This window comes from Lytechinus variegatus, chromosome 7, assembly GCF_018143015.1.
Source record: "Lytechinus variegatus isolate NC3 chromosome 7, Lvar_3.0, whole genome shotgun sequence".
NCBI lineage: Eukaryota > Metazoa > Echinodermata > Echinoidea > Temnopleuroida > Toxopneustidae > Lytechinus > Lytechinus variegatus.
This window is the reverse complement of record NC_054746.1, coordinates 21,548,656-21,576,413: the sequence shown is the minus strand read 5'-3', so window position 1 is coordinate 21,576,413 and position 27,758 is coordinate 21,548,656. Positions and strand designations below refer to the sequence as shown.

Genomic DNA, 27,758 nt, shown 5'->3' with positions numbered 1-27,758 from the left:
AAAAGAGAAATTTATCTATTAAAGGCGCGGGATCTTTGGAAAACAAAAGGCACAGTATGGTCGTGTTGTCTCTATTTATTAAAGAGCGAATTGCACGTTTATTCTTGTTGGGCCTGATGCGTGAAAGCTAGTAACTCAAACTCAAAGTATTCTTTGCGGCTTTCATTATGGAGAACGAAGATCAAGACGTAGTTTCTATGGTTGATGTATTGCAGCAAGATAATGAACTTGAAGAAGAAGCTGCAGCAGTTCTTGGCGATAGTGATGATAAATGTTGCACATACCCGATGGTGAGTTGAAGCTTGAGAAAGTCATACGGGAGGCCATTACCATTGGCGGCACAGTCAATTCTTCTGCACACATTTTTTTAGGGATTAGCACAGTTGTGTGATATAGATATTGGAATTACACAGAAGCGTTATTCCTAGGCATAGCACATTAGTTGTGCGAGATTAGTATGAAGGGGAGTAGGGGGCCCTGGGACTGTGTCTTTGACTTTGTGCCATAATCATAACTAGATAAATCTAAACTAAAGATTAAACATAAATTTATTTTCATACCACAAAAAATAGCCATGTGCGAATACGGGGCATCGCGAGCGCTGGTTTTGGTGGCACGGTTTTCGCGCGGGTTTTGCTGCGAGTGGCATCGCCTCTGTCTGGGCGGCTCATTGAAAATGGGGTTTAATGCGCATGCGCACATAGTAGGTGCAATCTCGTGCCTTTTAACAGACAGCTGAAGATGTGCTCTTTCTCTACATATAAGTTTCAATGTGGATACTCGCCTGTAAATTGTGGATATCGGAGCTTGAAAGTTCATCAAATTTTTGGACGCGTAAATGTTCGAAAATTTTTTATGGTAAGTAAAACAAGAATCCGATTAGGTATACAATTTGACTGGAAATATATTTGAATTATCAAAAAATCCAAACTTACGCGATTCTGACGTTGCGCAGTCCAGATATAAGAGATGCCAGCTACCCTTGTCACAGCCGGTCTCTCGGCAGTCAAGCTGCCCGATGCGCCTGCGGTTGGCAGGGTGATGGGAGCGGTCGATAGTGAGTTGTCATGCTGGATTGAACTAGATCGTAAATTGCTTACTTGATGATTATGTTGTGCCTTTTTTGGGAAATCTCTGTCATTATACCGTAGATAATTATTCTGATATTGATTTTAATACATACATTTGTCACAGAAAGATTTTATCATCCCAAGGTTATGTGACTCAAGTCAAGAGTCTAGGTGGTTGATTATCATTTCATTTGGAAACTGGATTTGCTTTTGACAGTGGAATATCAATGTTGACTTTTCTAAAATTAAATTCATGGGTGGAAATCCCAGGGGGACACGTCCCCCTACCCAAAATAATAGGGGGACATGTAACAATAATACATTTTTTTTTCTTTCTTTTTTTCTTTTTTGGTCAAACTTTTTGGGGTTAAAATGACCTTACAACAGTTTGGGGATAAACTTTTTTTTTAACTTGTCAGAGTTGCCAGCATCCATAGGCGGCGAAAGCTGGGGGAAGTGTACCCCCCGCCCTTAATTTGAGGTGGGGGACGATTCCCCCCCCACCTCAATTTTTTTTTTTTTGATAACCTTTTTTTTTTCTTTTCTTTTTTTTTTTGCTTGTCAAATTTAGTTTTCTGCGTCCCCCTATAATTTTTGGTTGATAACCTTTGGTGTATTTTTTTGATTATCAAAATAATTTGGTGGTCCCCCCTAAAATTGTTGGCTTTCGCCGCCGATGCCAGCGTCCCCCTACCTTTGGGGCCAATTTCCGCCCATGATTAAAATGCAAAAAATTTATTGTTTAATTTTTCACTCTCAGAGGAAATATTTCACTTCCACATGGCTCTATTGTCTATTTTTTTTTCTATGTTTTATTCATTTTTTTTTCTATTTTATTATAATTATTTTTTTTTTTCAAGAAGGGTGCAGGGGGGGGGGAGGTTGTGTTCATAAGTTGAAATGGGGATGGGATTTGTATAAGTTTTTGTGTCACTTTTGTTCTCTTGTTTTGAGTGTTGGAGCTTTGATGCCTGTTTTTGTTGCTGTTCAGAGCTTTATTTATGTGCAGTGATTTCACGCTAGAATATGAACTTATTTTTCATTAAAAAAGGAGTGCTCGAACATGGCCTTTGTTGTAATCATACATATCTAAGAAATGCATATATTAAAGCTTAATTTTTATGTTTCCTTCTTGATACTTGAATTACATGCAATGCTACGTCTTTACACCCTCAGACTCTGCTGCTCATCCTTCCTAAAAAAAATTGTAATCGAATGCCCACGGTCTCCAAAATGAAAGCTACATTATCCATCTATAAACAAATTGTTGAAACAATAAAATACATAAAGAATTGGTGAAACAATCAAATACATCAGAAAAGCACACTTGTATTTTTATACCATACAAAGTACATGTACAAAAGGAATGATATTTTTCATTTGTAAAAAAAAACGACCCCATACATACATGTACACAATACTAAAGTTGAAAAAGAGCTAATTGTAATTTATATCAGAAAAACAAAGAAATACATTAGAAATTACAAAAACAATACTTTAAACAAATTCATTTAGGAAATTATCTACATGATGCTGTTTTGATGCCAACTAAATTGTATACAAATTATCTCTCATTATCACCTTTATTTGGCAAAAAAAAGAGGCGCGTAATTGTAATTTGCATAATTAATTAGAATTAATTAAAAGAAATTATTTTACACATAATTAGAAGAAAAATTACCAAGTGAAATGATTACACATCAATTGAGTTTTCTTTCACCTTTCTATTGATACCTAAATTACTTCAAAGGGCTCAAAAACAAAGAAGTTAGAGCCCGTTGAAGACTTGGGTTCAAAATGGTCACAAAATGGTCACAAAAATCGGTTATGCACTCCATTGACTTTACATTAAGACAATGACCACAAATTTGGATAAATATGCGCGACTTAAACTGGAATAACTTTATAATTTCTTGATGAAAATTTGAGTTCTTGGTATCATTTGAAAGGTCTTTTTAAGGGCTTTCAAATGATACCAAATTCATTGAGATTTGAGGATTTTCATTTTTTTTGTCACATACCTACAAAGAATGACCCAGAAGGAAAAAACAGTTTCACTGGACCAGTTAGTAGGTATGTGACAAAAAAATGAAAATCCTCAAATCTCAATGAATTTGGTATCATTTGAAAGCCCTTAAAAAGACCTTTCAAATGATACCAAGAACTCAAATTTTCATCATGAAATCATAAAGTTATTCCAGTTTAAGTCGCGCATATTTATCCAAATTTGTGGTCATTGTCTTAATGTAAAGTCAATGGAGTGCATAACCGATTTTTGTGACCATTTTGATCCCAAGTCTTCAATGGGCTCTAACTTCTTTGTTTTTGAGCCCTTTGAAGTAATTTTGGTATCAATGGAAAGGTGAAAGAAAACTCAATTGATGTGTAATCAATTCACTTGGTAATTTTTCTTCTTATTATGCGTAAAATAATTTCTTTTAATTCTAATTAATTATGCAAATTACAATTACTCGCCTCTTTTTTTTGCCAAATGAAGGTGATAATGAGAGATAATTTGTATATAATTTAGTTGGCATCAAAACAGCATCATGTAGATAATTTCCTAAATGAATTTGTTTAAAGTATTGTTTTTGTAATTTCTAATGTATTTCTTTGTTTTTCTGATATAAATTACAATTAGCTCTTTTTCAACTTTAGTATTGTGTACATGTATGTATGGGGTCTTTTTTTTTACAAATGAAAAATATCATTCCTTTTGTACATGTACTTTGTATGGTATAAATATACAAGTGTGCTTTTCTGATGTATTTGATTGTTTCACCAATTCTTTATGTATTTTATTGTTTCAACAATTTGTTTATAGATGGATAATGTAGCTTTCATTTTGGAGACCGTGGGCATTCGATTCCAATTTTTTTTAGGAAGGATGAGCAGCAGAGTCTGATTGTGTAAAGATGTAGCATCGCATGTAATTCAAGTATCAAGAAGGAAACATAAAAATTAAACTTTAATATATGCATTTCTTAGATATGTATGATTACAACAAAGGCCATGTTTGAGCACTCCTTTTTTAATGTAAAATAAGTTCATATTCTAGCGTGAAATCACTGCACATAAATAAAGCTCTGAACAGCAACAAAAACAGGCATCAAAGCTCCAACACTCAAAACAAGAGAACAAAAGTGACACAAAAACTTATACAAATCCCATCCCCATTTCAACTTATGAACACAACCCCCCCCCCCTCCTGCACCCTTCTTGAAAAAAAAAAATAATTATAATAAAATAGAAAAAAATGAATAACATAGAAAAAAATATAGACAATAGTGGAAGTGAAATATTTCCTCTGAGAGTGAAAAATTAAACAACAAATTTTTTGCATTTTAATCATGGGCGGAAATTGGCCCCAAAGGTAGGGGGACGCTGGCGAAAGCCAACAATTTTAGGGGGGACCACCAAATTATTTTGATAATCAAAAAAATACACCAAAGGTTATCAACCAAAAATTATAGGGGGACGCAGAAAACTAAATTTGACAAGCAAAAAAAAAAAAGAAAAGAAAAAAAAGGTTATCAAAAAAAAAAATTGAGGTGGGGGGATCGTCCCCCACCTCAAATTAAGGGCGGGGGGGTACACTTCCCCCAGCTTTCGCCGCCTATGGATGCTGGCAACTCTGACAAGTTAAAAAAAAAAAGTTTTTTTTTTTAACTTGTTTGGTCAAAACTTTAACTAGTTTTGACCAAACTGTTGTAAGGTCATTTTAACCCCAAAAAGTTTGACCAAAAAAGAAAAAAAGAAAGAAAAAAAAATGTATTATTGTTACATGTCCCCCTATTATTTTGGGTAGGGGGACGTGTCCCCCTGGGATTTCCACCCATGAATTTAATTTTAGAAAAGTCAACATTGATATTCCACTGTCAAAAGCAAATCCAGTTTCCAAATGAAACGATAATCAACCACCTAGACTCTTGACTTGAGTCACATAACCTTGGGATGATAAAATCTTTCTGTGACAAATGTATGTATTAAAATCAATATCAGAATAATTATCTACGGTATAATGACAGAGATTTCCCCCAAAAGGCACAACATAATCATCAAGTAAGCAATTTACGATCTAGTTCAATCCAGCATGAACGACTCACTATCGACCGCTCCCATCACCCTGCCAACCGCAGGCGCATCGGGCAGCTCGACTGCCGAGAGACCGGCTGTGACAAGGGTAGCATCGCCCTGCCAACCGCAGGCGCATCGGGCAGCTCGACTGCCGAGGGTAGCTGGCATCTCTTATATCTGGACTGCGCAACGTCAGAATCGCGTAAGTTTGGAATTTTTGATATATATTTCCAGTCAAATTGTATACCTAATCGGATTCTTGTTTTACTTACCATAAAAAAATTTCGAACATTTACGCGTCCAAAAATTTGATGAACTTTCAAGCTCCGATATCCACACTTTACAGGCGAGTTTTCACATTGAAACTTATATGTACAGAAAGAGCACATCTTCAGCTGTCTGTTAAAAGGCACGAGATTGCACCTACTATGTGCGCATGCGCATTAAACCCCATTTTCAATGAGCCGCCCAGACAGAGGCGATGCCACTCGCAGCAAAACCCGTGCGAAAACCGTGCCACCAAAACCAGCGCTCGCGATGCCCCGTATTCGCACATAGCTACAGTTAGACCAGTAGGCCCTATATAATTTTAACTGGTAACTCTGGAAATTGGAACATCGGTTAACTGGTCATACTGGTCAGGTTAAAAATCAAACAGGTCTTGAAGTACTGGATTTTTATACTGTTCTTGTTTCTGGTGGTTGTTACTGGTCTCACTCACTCATTCCATGAACAAGGTTATGATATAACCTTGTTCTCAGTTATATCTCCATGTGTGGCAAAATAAGGATGGCAATGTTTGGCTAATTTTCTCTTTTTGTTTGGAGCAAATGCTTGATGTTTTTACACAGACAGTTTCCATTACACCTATTATTCATACAACTTGGCTCTTATTTAAATTTGATACTTTAAATCATTTTTTTCTTAATTAAAAATAGAGATAAAAAAATGAAAATTTTCTTGCCATATTACTTTCCACCAATAGAGGGCGTACACAAAAATATGCCCAAAATTCAAGTTTTTGAGCGCTCTGGTGAATACAAAAATTATTCCCAAGTTACGAATGAAAAATAAATTGCAACTGTACAGAAATTAGTAATTTTGGTCACAAAAGTGATATTTTAATGACTTTTTAAAGTGTGTGCTCTGGACAACATTGGCATACCATAGTCCTACCTGTAGATTCCCCACAGGCAGGGTGGTAGCAGTGAACAAGTGGTCTCACTGGTCTTCATACTGGTGTCACTGGTCTAAGTGGTCCTCGAACTGGGGGCCGTTTCATAAAGCTGTTCGTAAGTTAAGAGCGACTTTAAGAACGACTGGCGATCCTTTCTTGTGGTAAATGGTATATTGGCGATGGTTTAGCGCGTAATAAGGGTTCACCAGTCGTTCTTAAAGTCGCTCTTAACTTACGAACAGCTTTATGAAACGGCCCCCTGGTCCTCGTACTGGTCGAACTGGTCCTCGTACTGGTCTTACTGGATCAGTTTATTACATGCAATTGGTTTGTTATATACCATGGCCAGTGAAATGTGATGGAAAAAATTGTTAGTAAATTAATCTTTCTGCTGTTATTTTGAATGTGATGTATGAAATTACACATTTTCATTGTGAATTAGTTCACACACTTATTTTGAAGGTTATTAAACAACAATGAGTGCTATTACAAGGATATTCCATAATAAATCCTGATTTTTCTTTAAAAAACAGAAAATATGCAAATGAGGTAAACCACGTGATCAGCATCATCAGAATTACTGGTATTACTGGTCTTGACCAGTTTAATTTCAAACATTGAATTACTATAGACCAGTTGACTATATTAGAGGAATACATCTTGCTTTGATCTTAATCATAATTGGAGGAAATAATTATTTTAATGATAATATTAATACTTGGTATTTATGATAATATTAATAATAATGATTACAATATCAATAACAATGATAACAGTAATAAAAATGATTACAACAATGATCATAATAATCATAACAATATTGTGGTAATTATATCAGCAATGATGATAGCAATGATAAATGATAACGATAATAACTTTCTCTGAATTGCAAGATTCATTTTTCATAATTTGTTAAATGATCTGACTTGAAATAAAGTCATTATTTATTGGACCAGTAAACAGAATGGAATTGTTTGAACTGGTCTCCAGTTAATTTTTACTGGTCCAGTAAACATATACTGGAAACCAGTAAAAATCTACTGGAAACCATTTATTGGACCTGTAACACTAGTGTAATGAAAAACAATTTAACTGGTATTACAAATTGCTTCAACTGGAATGCAATTGTTGGAACTGGTCTCCAGTTGATTTTTACTGGTCCAGTTAAAAATTAACTGGCCCAGTAAAAATATACTGGAAACCAGTAAAAAAATTACTGGTCTTACTGGTTTTTCCTTCTGGGAAGTTATGAGATCTAGACGGAGTAATAATAGGTAGGCCTAGTATAGATCTAGTCACGTATTGTATTACTGGACAGTATCATATTTCCGGACGCGCATATTACTGCGTACGAAATCAATTTCGTACCGTAAGCCTTCCGCAGTTCAATTTCACAGATCAATTCAAAGAACAAGATTGCAAAAACAAGGCGAAAAAATCCAACTTTTACCTGATTTTTCTCTAAAATGACAGAAAATGCTTAAATCATAATATCATATAACATAGGCCTATAGGTTTGCATTAACAATTGATCTATTTTCTGATGTAAATACGGACCTGATTTGCCGAATTTCAATCTCGTCCGCTCGATCGATCAGATCGTCGACGGCTAGTTCTCAAGGTACCCGGTAACCCAGCCGTGCGCGAGGTTTACCGTAATAGAGAGCCGTCGACGATCGACAGCGCATCGATAGAACTTGATGACTGAGGGTCACGACATGAACGTGCATTAATACTGAAAAGTGCCAGATCAAACGCGCAATCAAAAAAAAATGAAATCAGTTAACATGCACAAATTTATGACAAAGATCTGCTCAGAATTTGATACAAGAAAGCCAACAAAAACTTAGAATTTATCACACCAATTCTTTCTTACAATACATCATTATAATCAAGAATAATATTACCTGTCCGGCGCGCGTCCGGAAATATGATGTAATTTTTTTTGCAGAGGGGTATGCGGCAGGTGCAGTGCAAAGAAAACTGTTGGAAAATATAAAATAATTTCATCGTATTCATAATTTTCAGAATATTTGGAATAGCAAGTGATAATTTTTCTTGATTGTATTTCCTCTGTTTGTCATTTCTAAAGCACTGAAATAAAGGTGTCCGGCAATAGGATACACTGCCATACAGTATACCGTATGTGACAAAAAAATGAAAATCATCAAATATCAATTAATTTGGTATCATTTGAAATGAAAAGCTCTTAAATACATTTCAAAATCAAGTGATAATAAGAAATGTGCATATTCATCCAAATATGTGGCCATTTTAATGTAAAGTCAAAGTCAATGGATTTTTGTGACTCTGTAACCATTTTGAACCCAAGTCTTCAACAGGCTCTAACTAAGTTGTTTTTGAGCCCTTTTAAGTAATTTAGGTATCAATGGAAAGTTGAAAGAAAGCTCAATTGATGTGTAATCATGGCACTTCATAATTTTTCTTCTTAATATGTGTACAATAAGTTCTTCTAATTAATTTTAATTAATTACGCAAAATAACAATTGCCTCTTTTTTGCCATATGAAGGTGATCATGATAGATAATTTATATAATTTTGTTGGCATCAAAACAGCATCATGTAGATAATTTTCTTAATGAATTTCTTTAAAGTATTGTTTTGTAATAATGTATTTCTCTATTTTCTGATATAAATTACAAGCTTTTTTTAAACTTTAGTATTGTATACATGTATGTACTGGGACTTTTTTTACATATGAAAATTCTCATTCCTTTTGTACTTTGTATGACCAAATAAAAATACAAGTGTATTCTATTGTTTCAACAATTTGTTTTGTAGGTTTTGATTTTAGAGACAATGGGCATTTGATTACAATTTTTTTGAGGGGTGAGCAGCTGAGTGTAAAATATGTATGTAGCATTTTATGCACTTTATTACAAGTATCAAGAAGGATAAAAATTAAGCTTTAATATATTTTATCAGTTTTTAATGTGTTTCTTAGACTTGTATACATACTACAAAGGCCCTGTTAGAGCTCTCTTTTTTTAAGAAACATAAATAAATTCAGTTTCTAGAGTGAAATCACTGCACATAAATGTAGGCCTACTCAATTTTTTACACATACAAATGAGGCCCCCTGGAGTAAAACAACGACATATACATGTATCAGACCTGCCAACCAGTAGGCTACGTTTTGGGCGTACTTTGTACGTTTTTGCAACCAAAATACGGCAGTACGTTTTTGTAAAAAAAAATCATAATTTATTGATAAAAATCATCTCTATATGTCTCTATTTCATAAAAATTACACAAATATGGTTATTAGATCAATGTAATTTCAGGTAACTTGTTTTTCTTCAATCATTTTGTTAAAACCTTGGTGAGATATACACATGTTTAAATGTTTTTTTTTTCCATCTGCAAGAGCAGTGTGCATGTAGCTTGAGCGCCGCGATGAGCAAGTGCGCCTCACATTTTATCACTAAAATACATTTTTTTGGGGGGGAAATACACTTTTTTTAATCACAGAATACACTTTTTCATTCCCAGATGTTGGCAAGTCTGAAGTATGGTTACATCTGTTAAAACAGTAAAACACAGTCTAGACATCTCCACACTGGCTTATGTACACTGAAAGTGTCCATTTCCAGTAGTGTATCAACATGATAATATATTTACAGTGACAGTCAAAACACAATCTGACGGTCATTTTTTTCATAATATTTGATAGGATTAAGCCTCTAGAGATAGGATTGATAAATAGAGTAAATGGGGCCTTTGGGAAAAATAATGAAATATTTTTCATGTGATTGTCATCAGTAAATCTGAACTATTTTTACTTTGAAGCAACACAAAATAGTTTTTGTCTTACCTGCGAAGCAGAGTGAGACTATAGGGGAAAATAAGGACCCCCTGGCAACAATGTGCAAAATGAGATTGATTATTTCTCTTATTTCTTTTGAATCTTAGTTGTAACTAAGATTACAGTGCACATGAATTTCAAGGAATGAATTCCTGCCAGGTACCCATTCACTTCACCTGGGTGTTGAGTGTAGCACAATGTGGATAAATTTCTTGATGAAGGAAATTACGCCATGGCTGGGATTTGAACCCACTACCCTCTTGATTCAAAGTAATGAAGGATAATGTAGGTCTAATGTATACCTACCATTAGACATCTAATCATGTTTCTACTACTATGCATTAAATTTTAAAAGATATTAGAATTATGAAAGAAGGGGGCCTTATTTATCCCACTCTGCCCTATCTATTTCTTTACTGTTTGCAGGGTTATGTGAGCAGGCAAGCACTCTATGCTTGCTTGACATGCAGAGGCAATCAAGATTTCCTGGCTGGCATCTGTTTAGCTTGCAGCTATGAATGCCATGAAGGTCATGAATTTGTGGAGTTATACACAAAGAGGTAAGGTTCAATGCTCAATTTCAATTTACAACAGTTATGATGATGAAAATTCTGTACGATGATCATGAACAAATAAAAGGTAAATGAATTAAACAGTATAAATAGATTCTGGTTAATTAATTAAACAGTTGAATAGATTCTGGTAAATGAATTCAACAGTGTAAATAGATTATAGTATCCCCATGGTAAATAACTCCTAAAAATTATTTGAGTTGAGCAAGCGTCTGTAGTTGTGTATTTTTACATGTGAGGTGCCTAAGAAATGATTTGTCTTTTGACCATGAAGTCTTTAGAACAACACACATCAATCAATTAGGATCCACATTGTCATTGTAAAATTAAATTATGTCAACATCTGTTTGCCCAATGTGGGAAGCTGGGTTAAATTTCCTTTCATTTCTCATACAGGAACTTCCGTTGTGACTGTGGGAATTCAAAGTTTCCCAACTTGACGTGCAAGCTTTTCAAAGTAAGTCGAATCCCCTTTGTCTGTACTTTATAGTATACAAGACTGATTCAACCATTTGTCTGCAACTCATGTTTTGAATAATCCTTGAATTGAATTTTTATTTTTTTATTTCCCAGCTGATAGCTGATGCTTTTTTTCTGTGTATTGATGCTAGATTTATTCCTGTATCATTATTTGTCTTTTGGATTTGATGATGAATTTATACCTCCAGTAGAGGAGAGTCGACATCTTTGAATATCTAGATATATATCTACCCCTCCAATTTTTGTAGAAGAGTATGGGATACCCTGTTGTATTGGGCATTATCCACATCCTCCTACTAGCTGTACTGTTGGGGGATACCATGATATATTTCACAGTCGTCCATCTGAATACTACCATGTACTTACGATCTTTCATTCATTAGGTGTCACTCTTTATTTCTTTCAGATTAAACAGCCAGTGAATGCAGAAAACCAATACAATCACAATTTCATTGGTGCCTATTGCACGTGCAAGAGACCCTACCCTGATCCTGATGATTCAGTAAGTATTGCAATTATGATCCCTTTCACTAATGGCTAAAGTCACTTCATAGAAGCTGGGGACCAATCAAATTCTCTTAATGATTATTTTGTCTGCAATGAATTTGTTTATCTTCTTATTTCATTTAGGTAACTTTAATGTGATTTTAATTGTCAGTGAATACTTGGATTGATGAAAATCAAAGTGTGTAAAGATGTACATGTATTAAATCATAATAAAGGGCGGTTTCATAAATGTGACTGGTAACTTTTACGCAATGGAAAATTACTTACTTATGGGATCCACCCTCGGTGAATCAAAATAACCCCTGAAATTGCAAAAAAAATAGTCAAAAATTATTTCATTGCCTTTTGCGTTTTATACTAAGATAATGGTTTTTGTTCTCTTTATGTATTCCAATGTAGATTGAGGATGAGATGATCCAGTGTGTGGTTTGTGAAGATTGGCTTCATGGGAGGGTAAGTATGTCTACCGCCCCCCCTTCATCCTAACTTCCAAAGCCCGGGGGGGGGGGGTCATTGACATTAGTCAGGCCTTCACGTTTATGATTTCGTGGAGCTCAATAAATCGCTCTCCTTATTTTTTAGAGGAGCTCAATTGAGCTCCTCCTCAGAATCGCTCTCCATGAGGAGAACAAATCAATCATTGCTCTCCTTATTTTTTTAAGGAGCGCGGTAGGAGCACCGGCGCAATCGCGCTCCTCAAAAATGAAGGCCTGATTAGTCTTCTGACAAATCAGGGGATAGTTGTCAGCACTGACAAGTTATCTTTCCGACAGTTACCATAGTAACAGGCCAGTGTTTCTCAGCCAATCAAAACCAAGGATTTCAATGAAATTGGCAGTGTTGACAAGTTTAGTCAGTGCTGACAACTTTCATGAAATGCCCCTCAGATCTGACAAAATATTGATGGTTTTGCTGGGCTAAGAAGCACAAGTGTCTTGTACTGTGAAGACCATTTGAATAATGACAACTGGTCAGTTCTGGCAACTTGTATTGGGTGGTGCTGGTGTTTATGGTACTCCAACACAACGTTATACTGGAAATCACATATTGACTCCGAATATCAAACACATTGCAGTGATATAAGAAGGATGGGCTTCACATAATTAATCAGACTCCTTGACTTATGATAAAGACGGATTAAAATCGGTCTCAATATGTGACATTAGTCAGAGTTGCGCTTAATTTCAAGTGGTTGTTAATTTGAATAAATTGAAATAGTTTTGAATCAAGAGGTCTTGTCTTGAAGCAATTCTACAAAATTTTTGTAAATTTGTTATCTACTAAAACATGGTAGGTAGACCCTTTAAAGAGCCTATGGAAAATACAAAATTTAGCATTTGTGTTAAGGAAGTTATTTTATCTGTATGTCATAGATATAATTTAAAAAATTGGTTTCCAAAAATATTGAGATCAAGGACTTCTTTGCAGTGATGATATTCCTTGGTTTAGATGCATGCACATGCTGTTCAGATAATATAAATGCGCATCTATACACATCTATTTTCTTTACCAAACAGCATCTTGGCTGTGCCAGTGTACCAGACAGTGATGGCTACCAAGAAATGGTGTGTGAGGCATGCATGGACAGATGTAACTTTCTCTGGAACTATAATCTCCACAGTGTAGGTATGTACATTTCATCTGCATGTGCCATATTCCAACAACGTGTATACCCTACATTACATAGATAACTAGTGAAAGATTACTTCCCTGATTTAAAACACACTTAATATGAATTAAGATGGTTGTAAAGTCCCATGTTATGAAGATAGCAATTGATTGAAGTCGGTCTTTCTATATGGAAAGCTAGTGACACCATAAAAGTGATCTTTGCCATCTAGAATAGGTTTGAGTGTATAGTGTACATCTTTATAGTCGAGAGTTTACCCCCTCTCCCTCTCTCACTCTTTCTTTCTCCTTCACATATGCTTGTTCTTTTAATTAAGGAATAAATTCCTGTCAGTGACAATTATGGCGTTGCTGGTTTTGCATAGTTTTAAATAGATGATTTCAATTTATGGCAACTCTTTACCAGACACTACCTAGGGTCATAAATGTTCTCAGGGAAAACATACCCTTTGCTTGCCCCTTAACAATTCTTAAAATTCTTGTAAGATTTCATTTTTGATTGATGTTGTAGTTTTGCTAGCCTGCCCATCTAATCAAGTGAGTCTGCATGTTTACACCATGATTCACTACAATTTTATTTTGATATGTTTATTGAAACAGAAACAAAAGTTGTCAAAGATGAAACCTCTTCTAACATTGATGTGACCACTATGGAAGAGAAGGAACCTAGTTTGATTGAAGCGACAGGTGGTCCATCTGTTAATAACCATTCAGTGGAAACCAAGGAGGTAGCCTCAACATCTTGTGATAGTGTGACCATGAACAATGAAGCACAGACGGAAGGAACCGATCCCCAGATATCAATAGATGCAGAGACATCTGGTGTAGCTTCTTCTAACAACGTGTCATCAGGAGTGGAAAGGAAAGGGGATTTGTCAAGCATTTCGTCCATTACAGCAGTTCCTGGATCAGATGGTGTATCATCTTCGACAGACTCCATGAAGACTCCTGAACAGGATTCTGGTGCAGGAGATGCTACAAGGACTGATACCTGCCTGGAAAGCAGTATAGCAAGCAGTGGTAATGATAGTGATGCCGTTAAAGTGGAATCATCAGCTTCAACACCTACAACTCTGCCATCAGCTGCAAAGGATGAAGTCTCAACATCCGAGACTGCTTCATCATCTTCAAATTGTACAACGTTGCTGACTCCTAGTGAAAGAGAAGTTCATACGGAAGAAAATGTTGAGGTTTCCAAACAAGATACTGCAGAGGAAGACAAGAACTTGAAAACTGATGATTGCAGACTTAAGCAACTTAGAAACAGAACAATTGAAAGAAATAAAGGTGCTGTTTTCTGGCCAATGGGGTGGAGAACCAAGCTTTGTTCCTGTCCAGAATGCAAGGTGAGAGAAAAGAATTATTTCCCAGTTGCTTTTATTGGTGCATGACTTGCTCTATTTTGATTATTTTATTTCCTGAACATTGTATGTGAAAAAATAAGAAGCTTTCTGTGCTCATGGACTTGTGAAGGAGGTATATATGGTCAAAGGATTTTGTGCATGTGTTCCGTTTTCTATAAATATAGTGATGATTACTTTGACAGTTTGGGTAGGCATGTGGATGGCGCGGGTGGTCGCTTGCTTGCCCCATCCGTTGCTGATATCTTGGAGCAAACTAGTGTTTCAGTTTCTGTATAATGCTTAAAGGACCATGTACACACATTTGGTCTTGGAGTGAACACATGCAAGACACATTATTTTATGTGTCGGGTACTACATTGCCATGGTAAGGGAATCTAATGACGAAAATCAGGGAAAACTTAGAGAGCGAGTGCCAGACACATATTGCCATTATTAACATCTGCCTCATATAATGCTGTTATGATAGCCACCTTCAGTAATATTTCTAGTCGAATGAATTTGCATATTATCTTGATTGCATTGATGTGACATTTATCTTGTATTGACGTTATGCATGTGACATCATAATCTCATAGCACACTCCCTCGAAGGATGAACGGTTACGCATAAACAGAGTTTTCAGAGATGCGCTTGCTGCAGAACGCGCAGTGGCTTCAGGCAGTGGCGTCGCCATGATGTCAATGCATAAGATCTATTGAGAAAAAAGTCATTATTCAGCCTAGTGGCTGCTATTTCCAGTGTTACAATATGAATAAACCTTACTGAATATTTAATTAACCATTTTGCAGGCAATGTATGAGAGACTGAACGTGAGTTTCTTGCAAGACCCAACTGATTCTGTAGCGGCATATGAAGAGAGGGGGAAAGGCAAACATAAAAGGTCCCAATACGATCAAGGGATGGAAGCACTTTCTAACATGGACCGTGTCCAGCAAGGCGAGATGATGCATGGTAAGATCCTGCACTTAATAGTAATTCTGTATGGAAGTGTCCTGTTACAGTTCTGACTCATGTCTTTTAATCAGAGGGTCATGTGTTTGAACTTCCAAGAGGCATTATTGTCCTTTTGGCAAGGTGGCAATATGCACTTGGCCACTCTTCACCCAGATTTTTGTAGAGAAACCAGGGGGTCTTTTAATAAAGCTGTTCATAAGTTAAGAACGACTTTAAGAACGACTGGTGACCTTTTCTTACACGCTAAACCATCGCCAATGAATATACCATTTACAAGAAGGGATCACCAGTCATTCTTAAAGTCGCTTTTAACTACCGAACATCTTTATGAAACACCCACCAGGTATAATGTGAATGTCAGAGTAATTTTCTTACCAATGAGAGTGTCTTCATTGTCTACTTGTAGCTGGAATATTCCCCATGGATTGTCCCTATCTTGTATGTGGGCAAGTCAAAATCCACTGACCATGGGAAAAACATATAGTACTTTGCCATTCCAATGTTATAAGTGCTATATTAAAGCAAACTATTAATATTGAAATCATTATTATTAAACTTTGTAAATTTTTTATTAATTTTTTTAAATTCTTGTTATAATGAGTATTTTAGATGTTCTTTTAAAAGGGAATTGAAACTAAGGATGGACAGGTTATGTACCATTTGTACTATATTTTAGGTGGAACTTGATTGAAGGGTATTCCCAAATGATTTCAAGTCCATGAGATATAATAGCATTTAGAATAGTGTATTACAATTAGTCTTGGTATCTGCTTAAGTATTGTACCAGATATTACCTAAAGTTCTCAAGATGTTATTTTCAAGGTATGGTAAGAGGATATGTATTTTTATGATTTGTATTTTTTTTCTTTCGTCTGTGTTCTATGGACTTCAGGCTACCGTGATATGAAGTCAGCCCTTAGTGATTTTCTACGTAGCTTTGCTGAACAAGGAAAGGTAAGGAAGTTTACTTTTCTCCATATAATGTGCATGATGTATAAAGTTTTCAAAATATTTGAATGGTGGTTTTTTGTCTCACCTGCATAGCAGAGTGAGACTATAGGCGCCGCTTTTTTGACGGTGGCAGCGTCAACACCAAATCTTAACCAAAGGTTAAGTTTTTGAAATGACAGCATAACTTAGAAAGTATATAGACCTGGTTCATGAAACTTGGCCACAAGGTTAATCAAGTATTACTAAAGATGCTGCCTGAGTTTCATGTCACATGACCAAGGTCAAAGGTTTTTTAGGGTCAATGAACTTAGACCATGTTGGGGGAATCAACATCAAAATCTTAACCCAAGGTTAAGTTTTTGATATGTCATCATAACTTAGAAAGTTTATGGATCTGATTCATGAAACTTGGACATAATAGTAATCAAGTATCGCGGAACATCCTGTGCAAGTTTCAGGTCACATGATCAAGGTCAAAGGTCATTTTGGGTCAATGAACTTTGGCCAAATTGGGGGTATTTGTTGAATTACCATCATAACTTTGGAAGTATATTGGTCTAGTTCATAAAACTTGGACATAAGAGTAATCAAGTATCACTGAACATCCTGTGCGCATTTTAGATCACATGACCAAGGTCAAAGATCAATGAACTTTGGCCATAATGGGAGTATCTGTTGAATTACCATCATAACTTTGAAAGTTTATGGATCTGACTCATGAAACTTGGACATAATAGTAATCAAGTATCACTGAACATCCTGTGCAAGTTTAAGGTCACATGATTAAGGTCAAAGGTCATGTGAGGTAAATGAACTTTTTCCACGTTGGGGGTATTTGTTGAATTACCATCATATCTCTGTAAGTGTATTGGTCTAGTTCATAAAACATGGAAATAAGAGTAACCAAGTATCACTGAACATCTTGTACGGGTTATAGTAGTTTCAAAGTCAGCACTGCTGCTATATTGAATCGCGTGATGCAGGTGAGACCGCCAGAGGCATTCCACTTGTTTTTATTGAACTGTCCATTTTATTTCTACCTACAAGCTTTAAATGTGCCAAATGTATTTTTAGTGGGAGACCTGTTGAAAGACCATTTCCTGTAATTGAGGTATCAAATTTAAGAGCCTTCGTTTAACTTTGTCGACGTTATTTTCTGTTTGAAATTCAGATACTACCTGCTAAGCTTCTATTAGGTTACCCTTTTTCAAAATTGTCTTAAGTCACTTATGCATAAATGTGGAATCAGATGAAATACGAGACTCCTAAGCTTTAAACTGGTAGACCATATTTCTATTGTATTTGTGATTAAGTTGTGATAAATCATTGGTAATTCTTGGCTTTGTCTTTTTCTGGGATGCTCTGTATTGATCATACTATGGCTTCTATTTTCAGGTGGTGACAGCCAGTGATATCCAGGAGTTCTATGAAAGTCTGAACAGAAAAAGACAGAGAGTAGGATCAGCAACGAGCATGCAGTACATGTGTCGCTGAATGAAATAATCATGGCGAGAAGACTGACCAATGGGATGAATCATAGTAAGAGGAAATTCTGAGGTGAAAGGTCAGGAATCTGTCATGTAGCAGGTTTTGATATTCCATGTTGAAATAAATACTTAGCCAGAATGTGCTTTCATGGTGATTGTTCTACATCTACAACTGATTTATGGTCTGTAATTATTACTTATAAAAGGTAGTTCAGCTGTCAACTCAAAAGGCCACATTTTTCATGAAACAGAGGAGGCAGTTGCCTGACCAGTGCACACAGTTTTATTAGTAATAACTGGATAATGCCATTTGTCTACACTCTACATACCAACTTATCCTACAAAAAATGAACTATGCTCCTTTTTAAAAAAAATTCTGAAAAATGTATTGTGAGTTCAATTGTTCTCAAAATAATCTTAGTGATAGTTCTGTGCACAGTAAGCTAATTGCAAGAAATCACATTAATGATTTTGATAGAAAGGCTTCAAAATTGTTATTAATAGTTCCACCATCAGCATCACTGACACAGATTAGCACACATGGGTATGTGTATTATGACACAAGTTGAAGTATACATAAAAGAATTGTTAACCTCACAAAATGCCATAATAAATTTTGCTAATTTCTCAGTAATTATTACTTCCTTATGGAATCATTGAGGTAACCCTGCTTAAGTCAAAGTGCGACTTATAGACCACAGGTTATTATACTTTGAATTTCTATTTTCATGACTCAACTCTTGTATCTACCTTAATTTATGTTACATTATAGAGAGGAGCGTAAATGAACATGAATTCATAACTCGTCGGTGTCCAAAGTGGCTCATTGATTAACTTCTTAAAATTTTCAATTGTACAGTGCCCATTTGTGTTCAAACAGTTATGCCTGTATTGCCTCTATGGGTTCCTAGTAGATAAAACTTTTTCAGTCTTACTTTAGAGGTATGTGTGTTGTTTCCCTCACTATCATGGACAGAATGTATCATGTAAAAACAATATAGAGGAAAACAGTCTTTGATTAAAAAGAAAATATGAAAGCTGTGAATTTCTTGAGTTTGTTATTAATCAAAAACATTTTGATAATGTGTATATCCTCATTCTAGTCCTTTCCACTTGATGTATGACTTCAGGATGGACATTCATTTGGCTTACCCCCCCACCCACCAAAAAATGACAATATGTGAATAAAGAGAAAACATTATGGTATTCAGATGTAAATTGTCTACTATATTTCTGATGCTACTACACACATGCGTGTGTAGTACTAACAGTTTGAACTATATATCACATTATGAAGCAGCGTGGTATGATGCTGATCCATTCTCATAGACAGCTGTGCCCATGCAAGGATCACAAGCTTGGAACTAAGAGTTAAGGTAGAACTCTATAGAGTTTCACAAAGTGAACTGCCTGTGTTTTAGGAATTGCAATAGTGCAAAAGATATCAAATTCTTCTGCAGACTTCATGAAGAGGACAGTCACCTTTAGAATTCTGTTTGCATATATGGCAAACTGTTCGGCTGTTTGGATGATGACTTTTCTGGCACAGACATCTCTATAGACAGCAGCCTTTACAGTACCTCCAACAGCGTCAATGACATCCCTTCCATGATGGCTTTCAAAGAAGCTCCAGGTTACTTCAAGGGACCTTTCGAGAAGGGAAAAGCAAAATCTGGACTTAAACTGGACAGTACATCCGCCACTCCAGAAATGGGCATGCTTCTGGTCGTACTGAAAGGCACCAAACTTGTTGTGCTTTGTATTATCTGACACCATGGTGTAGGTCTTGGCATATGTTGGTTCTTGGACTATGTACCAGAAGCATGCTGTGTAGATGGAGAAAGAGTTGTGTCCAAAGTATGCTGATTGAATCTCATGTTGATGTCTGTTTTCATAGTTCTCACTGCAGTCGACTTGGATAAGGACTTCATTTTCCTCCCAGTGCTGATGCTTGTAAGACATTTCAGCATGCTCTGTCAGTCGATTTTAGTGATGACGTTTGAAATTAAGGAGCTGTTTCGTTTACCCTTGCTTTCTACCTGCACCTTTTATAGTGTTTTCCTTTCTGCTTCTACCACTGGTAGTAGGTCAAATCATCCACCTTCTTCAGTGAATCAAAGCAACTGGATAAGGCTTAGAGACCAGGACAAGCATCAAATGTGCCATCAACACAGTCTGTGTTTTGGGGGTTGCATTGGTTGAGACTCATTAGCAAAGCTTTTGATGAAGTGGGGAGGCAAAATTCCTTTGCATTTACTGACTGGATGAGGAGATCCATGTTTTGCACTTTGGACACAGGCAAGTGAAGTGTTGTGTCTGGCCAACTTTTTTGATATGATGATGTGTGGTCATGAAGGACTGAAAAGTGCCATAGCTGATCTTCTTCTTCTCTTCTCCCAGTGTCTGTCCTAACTGTTCATTGAGCATTGGAAGTAGCTCTCTATATGTCCAGAGTAAGTAATGTTTTTCTTGGTATACCTTTCCACCTTTCATATATTTTCCACAGTATACTGTATCTTTACGGCCCAGACAAGTATACAAGACATTCCTTTCAGAGAATATCATTGCCAGAACCATAGCTTCCTCTGTCATTTTCTTAGCCCTTTCATTAGTAGGTGAGTTTCACCGCATTCTTTTCTCTTGCAGAGAACTAGCATGGGTGTCATCGAGCAGTTCATTCACTACCTGGAGTTTTTTACTTGGACTTTTTGGAAGGGCAGCATGAACTCTATTTACACTCCGTATCAGTGATGACCAGTGCTTGAAGGCATTTGAAGAAGTGTTCTGTTGGTCTCCAGTTTGAGCAGTGGCATCATGCATGTTCTTTTTCTTTTTACGCAAGGCTTCGGCTGTAGAATTTCTCTTTCTTTTAGCATCCTTTTTTTCCTTGGAGAGCTTAGGGTTGGAACTTTGTTTTTGATGCTGCTGTTGTTTTCTTACACGGTCTTTGTTCTTCAGTCTCTCTTTATTCCTTTCCCTGTATTCCTTCTGTCTAGTTGTTTTGTAATCTCAGGATGATTTGGGGCCATGAATGACCAGAAATTGAAATTGAATAAGATGTTCTGAATATCTAAATGATTTGCATTATACTGTTGTTTTTAACATTTCTTTTCACCAAAGTGCTTTCCACCGATTACATCTTCCATACATGGACTAAACATATCTTATGGGCAGGTGCTCTTTTGTACTTGAAGCCTTTTGCCCTTTGGGGTCCTCATCGCCTGGAAGTGCTGGGAAAGATTTTGCGCGAACAATTTACAGCGAGTTGAATGTTGATATTTTTGCTGTCAATTATGCTCCATGCTCGCTGATTGGCCAGAAGTTTTAGGTCAGCATTTACGCCATGAGGCTTCCAAGAGATTATCTCCAAAGCCTGTTTACAATAGATTAGTTAATATTGTAGCTTTCCTGAGCTCTCCAAAGGATTTTTGCAGCAGAGAGATATCAATTTGGCAACAATTTTGTTAGGCTCGCCATCAGACAAATTGTTGGTGCCAAGATGGACAATGATCTCTGAAACATTGTCTTTAACCACTAGATCATTGGCTGTATCGAAGGCATCATCTAGTTCCTCCACCACTTTGGATCTTTACTTGCTTTTATTCTCCTTTCATGTAGTCATAGTCAAGCAATCCTATTTCTAATTTCCTGTCAGGCTTTTCTGCATTTCTGCTCCTTTTTTTTTCTTCCTCATTTTGATCTTATTCTTTCCAGCAGACATGTTGTTTGAATTGAAGATGTTTGACACCTGCTTTGCCCTTGTAGAAAGAAGATCTCCGAAGGTTGTAAGGTGATTCCTTAAGGTGTCATTGTTGATTTCCAGCAGAACAATGCAGTCAATCTGAGAAGGAAAAAAGACCCATTTAAAAGAAAAGATATTAGAAATCATTAGTTAATAAACCTCAAATTATTACTCATAGCATTATAATTGGATGGAATCACAAACCCTTCAGTTATGGTTTTCATTAAAATAAGATGTCCCTTCCCGGGTTCCGTATATGACAGATGTCCAAGAAGGCACAGACTTTATGTGCTGGGTGTAGTGGATGAGGAAGTGTTAGGCAAAAGTTGAGCACCTTCATGGTAGCACCCAGACTATCCAACATTGTTATGTGACATGACGGGCCATCACATGTGAGCGATGATACCATTATCCAAGCATATGCAAGTTTACTAAGGCATTGCTGTGTCACGTTTGCACGGCAATAAAAATAATGATTTTATATTTTTTGTACATCTGCCACATAAATATACTACTGCGTATACTGAATAATAGTATTTTGTTACTAATTGATTGCGAGTGAAAGGATTTTATCAATGCGCAAGTGAACCTAATCCCATATCCCATATTTTTGTGCAGCGCTATAGTGCATATGCGGGACGGGCTGACTTCCTTTGAAATTAAGATTTTTAATCCTTTAGCCGAAAGATCGGCAAGACTTCCATATTTTCCCTCCACTAGATTTGGAAAAAAATATGGATGTGGCCAATATTGATGACAGAAACACAAATCTGATAATTAAAAAGTAAGAACAAATTTATTTAGAGCCATATTTGTATATGTACATATACAAATGTATATTATGTACATGATATGGCTCTAGGAAAAAATTAAAAAATGTGTGTATTTCTGTGATCATTATTGCCCATATGTATCTTGGTGGAGGGTTAGGCTTAGGGTTAGTGTGTAGATAATTTAATTGAGTTCACTTACCATTTAATTGTTTGAGTTATACAATTCTGCTGCATCATTAAGTAATCTCTCAAATAAATCCTTTTCCCTATGATGATGTCACCACATGTACTCCATGAGGTCAGTCCAAAAGCCAATTTCTTCTCTGAGTTATGTTTCACTCAACTGTCTTCACTTGTCACCATAAACCTTCAATGTTGTTTGTATGTTCACTTGTTCAGGATCAATGAAGTGTAATGAGTGATTAATAGTAAAGTGATTAAATCATTGCAATCCTAGCTGATCATATGCTTTTCAGCAGTCGCTGATGATACTAGTATTAGAACCAGCTTTGATATGCTCTCGAAATAGCAGTTCTAGGGTTGCTCTCCCTTTTATTGTCTTTCAACGGAACAAAAAAAATTGTCTCGTCTCGGCAGATGCATCCAAACACCCACTGCCCTTCAATGGCACGCCCCCAATGATACTTTCATTTCCCAAACTTTGATTCATCAATCTCTCCTGTCAGACCAGGTTCTCCAATAGGATGTTTGCAGTTCAATTTGTTTGTGACAACCCACTCATAGACTTCCAGACAGTAATTATAGTAGTAAATCACTGGCTGTTTTTTTCAAAGTAGTAACTACTCGTCTCAAAGAATTTGGCTCAGTATTAGCAGAAGAAGTAGAACTACAGTTCACAGCAGGACTTGAAGTAGAAGGCACAGCAGAAGTTGAAGCAGAAGTGGAAGTTGAACTGGCAAGAATGGCTGATGATGTCTCACTCTCTGAATGAGTCTCTGCTGAAGAGGAAGAATCTCCAGAAGAAATGCTGGTTTTGTGTATTGCTGTAGCGAATGGAACTGTGGTTGAAACAATATAGAGGAAGACTTCGACAGATGCTTGAATTAGATTGTTTGAAGTAGGTTCCATGCCAGATGGAAATTTGATGTCTCTTCATCAACCACCTGCACTTCTGTTGTTTTTTTCAAACCTAGTTTCAAATCTTTGTTACTTCTCTCGATTAATATAAAAAAGAGAAGACAATAATTATTACACTACTATACAAATACACTATTAGTAAAAATATATCAAACAAAGTTTTGATCAGCAAGGTCACTTTGTCAACTAGACGTTTGCAGTTAGAACATCTTACAGATTTGGCGATGAGACCAAGTGTCTGCCCAATATTAATTGCAAAATCCTCATCCTTGACGCCTTGCGATAATGGAGTTTATCCCTTTGACTTTACCGCGTCCTTTTTTACATACTTTCATTTTCTGAAGGAGTTGGTGATTAAAATTGACAATTGAAAGATCATCTTTATCTCACACACTTTGCAGTATGGTAGGATTAAAGGAGTCAAATTGATAGTATGGATTATATGATAATCAACGTTAGGAAAGTCTGAAGTTGCACAAAGCAAGCTATGACAGATGAAATTTTGTTTTCCAACACCTCTCATGTAATATGTAAAATCTCTGTAGTGTGTTTGAACTTGAAGGTTGCACAATATCAATCATGTCACCGCTAATTCTAGCTAGAGTCAAGGTAGAAGTAATTATCTTTCATACCACCTATAATGTCTCGGTCTTTAGTCATTATACTAAAATATTACATGGAAAACATGTACATGGGGGCAATTTTGGTCACAAAATGTGAAAAAGCCCCCTTGGCAAACAGACCAAAAAAAAGTATTTTTACCATGGCATGGCTCGGGTCATTTCATCACTAGCATGGTGTCAGGGATCATCACGTGCAGGAAGTAATGAAAGTAATTTTTGCAATGTGAGGGCATTATGAGGAACATTCCTTTTGCTTACAAATCAGCTCTATCATCATGACACTTATCTGCCATTTCTCAATTTAAAGTAATCTGCAGCTTCATCTTCACCACTTTCCTCCACGCTAGTACAAACATGAATACCTTGTCATACGCCTTCACTTCTGTGTAAGTGGTCAAGAAATTTCTTGGCAAATTTGCTTGCTACACTCTCTTCCATGCTGATCCACTTAGCTACATTCTCTACTCTTCCGATGGCTCTTATCACTTGATGATACGACTCTGCTCTTAGTGTTCGAATAATGGATTTGGTGGGCACTGGAATCAATGTCAGGGGATTTCAGCCTTTGCGCAGCTTGGGGCGGGGATGACCAGAAGTCTGGGTATGATGCAAAGAGCGCCATTGATGATAAGCCAGTCAGTCCGCAAATTTTACTATGAGTGCGGTGTTGTGATTGGTTATTTATTTCCACTGATGAAAGTAGAAAATCTTAGCAGTTTTTGTGTTGAACAGTTTCTTCAGAAAATGTGCAGGTTTTGTTTCTGATGAGTTCCACAAATTTGGGCAATTCTGGCTAGATACATGGTTTGAGTCACGAAACAAAAGGAAAAGCACCTCTGCATGCAGTCTATTAGGACAAATTTGACTTAGAAGAGGTATAGCACATATTTGGAATAATCTGGTCCATGTTACTTATGGATATGGAAAGTCGACTTAGGCAGAGTTACCTGTACTGTGTATACAAACATGTACAAAACACTTTGGCGGGCATGTTGGTTCCGTTTTCATTTCAAGTAATGATTGTTGCCACAACTGCAATTTACGTTTGAAATAGTTTCTCAATACTTTATTGAAATATGGATCCCATGAGGTTAGCATTTATATTACCTATTCTACAATGCCAAGGCAGCATATGATATATGAAAAAGGTCACGCTTTCTTTTTCTTCATTGTTTTTTCAATTTTGTTCTTTTATCATAACCTATGTAATTTTCTGTTATGGCTATAATTGGTGTTGATATATGGGAAGTTTTACACGATGTGTTGTTTCTGGTTATTTGTTTTGGCTCAATTTTTATCACTGGTTGATTTTCAAGGATGAAAAGTAATCTACATCTGGAATGAAAATGAATGCATATATAGAGATGCCCGTAAATGGTAAACAGTTAATTGGTGACAATGTAGCATGTAAGATGGTATCACCAGTCGTTCTTAAGGTGGCTGGTAACTAACGAACGATTTTAAGAAACACCCACCTGAACCTATCAGTGTATGCCAACTAATTTATGGCAAGCCTCTTTGAATGTTTGAGCCTGTTTCTTGCTGTTAACATCAAGTAATAGAATAACAGGATGAAATGGATTGTTATGCATAAGTTGGCATGTGCTGGCTAAAATGTTCAGGAAGGACAGCCCCTTGAGCAAAGTTAGAACTCATAAATGCAAATTTTGAGCTTGTTCGACTATTTATGATTATTTCATCATTGTTTATCTTGATCACTTGAATGGTATTACAATAAAGATATCAAAACAAGTTACTTCTTGCTCTTGTACAATGTGTCTTTCATTCTTGATCAGTTACTAGTATTTGAGATTTCATTTCAAATTACAAATTTAAATATAAGACCACGTTGAAATCTAAGAGACGAGATTCTTTCAAAATCTCATGAAAAATTGCTTCCACTTAAGAATGTGATTGGTTAAGAATGGTGATTCTTAAGAATGGTGATTCTTAACAATGGTGATTATTTGGTTTGGAGAAGGCTGGACTGTAATTAAAGTTTCTAGAATTTTACATGTCTTGAAATTATCTCTTTATTAAAAAAATAAAAACAGAGAATCACCTCTATTTTATAGCTAGCTTCTTTCAACTCAAATTTGTGGGCAATTTCAAACATTCGGAATGGTACCCTCGTCTGCTTTCTTTGAATTCGTATATGATCGTTCTTGATTGATCAAAACCTCTTGTATCAGAATCGTCCCTGAGCCCAGTAACACCAAGTGTAGTGATAATCGCTAAATGAAATGGCCTATCAAGATCATTGTTGCATGCTATTTTGCATAGTAGACTGACTAGGAACCAATCAGAAGTGTTCTTTCAAATTAGCAATGTATCGCTAACCTTTGTGTTATGGGGCCCAGATTGGTTTAAAAGAGAATGAAATCCAAAGAACAAGTTAGCTTGTGTGAAAGCAGAAAAATCAAAGAATAAGATCAACGAAAAATTGAGTAAAATTGGACAAACAATAAGAAAGTTATGAGCATTTGAATGTCGAGATTACTAATGCTTTGGAGATCCTCCCTTTGGCAATGCGACCAAGATCTGTGATATCCCAGATGTACAACTCTCCCCTTTGGACACTGAAAATATACCCAAACAAAACTCATTTTACTCATTCTTATGATAGGACAAACAATTCATCCATGATACATTGTTGTGAAACATGTATTACATGTTCTCCATAAAAAGAAGATAACTGATCTTGTTATACACTAGATAAAAAGAGACAATTTAAGTGAAATATGTATTCAAGTAATAGGGAAGTTGTACTTATGTGACATCACATATCTTGGTCGCATTGCCAATGGGAGGATCTACATAGCATTAGTGATCTCAATATTCAAATGCTCATAACTTTTTTACTATTCATTCAATCCTAAAACTTTCATCAATCTTTGATTTTTCTCTTTTATATGAATTCATGTGGTTTCAAGGCTTTCATTCTCCTCGCATTTACTGCAGAGAAACTCTATACAACACATCGATTCCTTTGAAAATGCAATGAAAATCACAATGGAGAGCTGAAAGGCTTTTGTCGAAAGTTGGTGGACTGGGACAGCAGATCATCCGAAGATTTGCACCGGACGAACATTTGCAAATATGTCAATGTCCAGAGTCAAAGAGATCCACCAACTTTCAACAAAAGCCTCTCAGCTGATCTCCATTGTGATTCGATTTGACTTGCATTTTCCAAGAAATTGGTGCGTTGTAGAGAGTGTCTCCATTGTAAATGCGAAAAGTCCGGAATATCAGTCATTTCATATCTATAAGAATAAAATGCATACAGGCAAGTTGTGTCAATGATGCTTTATTCAGTATCATAAATGCTATACATTTTGCTGTGTTTTCAGATCACAAGCGGTGATACTCCATTACAGCCAAGGCTGAAAAGAAAGACAAGTTTTAATAATCTAGCCTACTATCCAGAC

The 27,758-nt window shown here is 36.2% G+C and overlaps 1 protein-coding gene across 1 annotated transcript; it reads left to right on the top strand.

Moving 5' to 3' along the window:
• Positions 1-97: 97 nt before the first annotated feature.
• LOC121418735 (putative E3 ubiquitin-protein ligase UBR7) lies at positions 98-26,086 on the top strand. Its single transcript, XM_041612813.1, has 10 exons — positions 98-290; positions 10,577-10,710; positions 11,119-11,179; positions 11,609-11,704; positions 12,109-12,162; positions 13,227-13,335; positions 13,939-14,684; positions 15,491-15,653; positions 16,549-16,610; positions 18,003-26,086. The coding sequence occupies exons 1-10, from the start codon at positions 168-170 to the stop codon at positions 18,099-18,101; spliced, it is 1,647 nt and encodes a 548-aa protein (XP_041468747.1). The 5' UTR covers positions 98-167; the 3' UTR covers positions 18,102-26,086.
• The last annotated feature ends 1,672 nt before the right edge of the window (positions 26,087-27,758 follow it).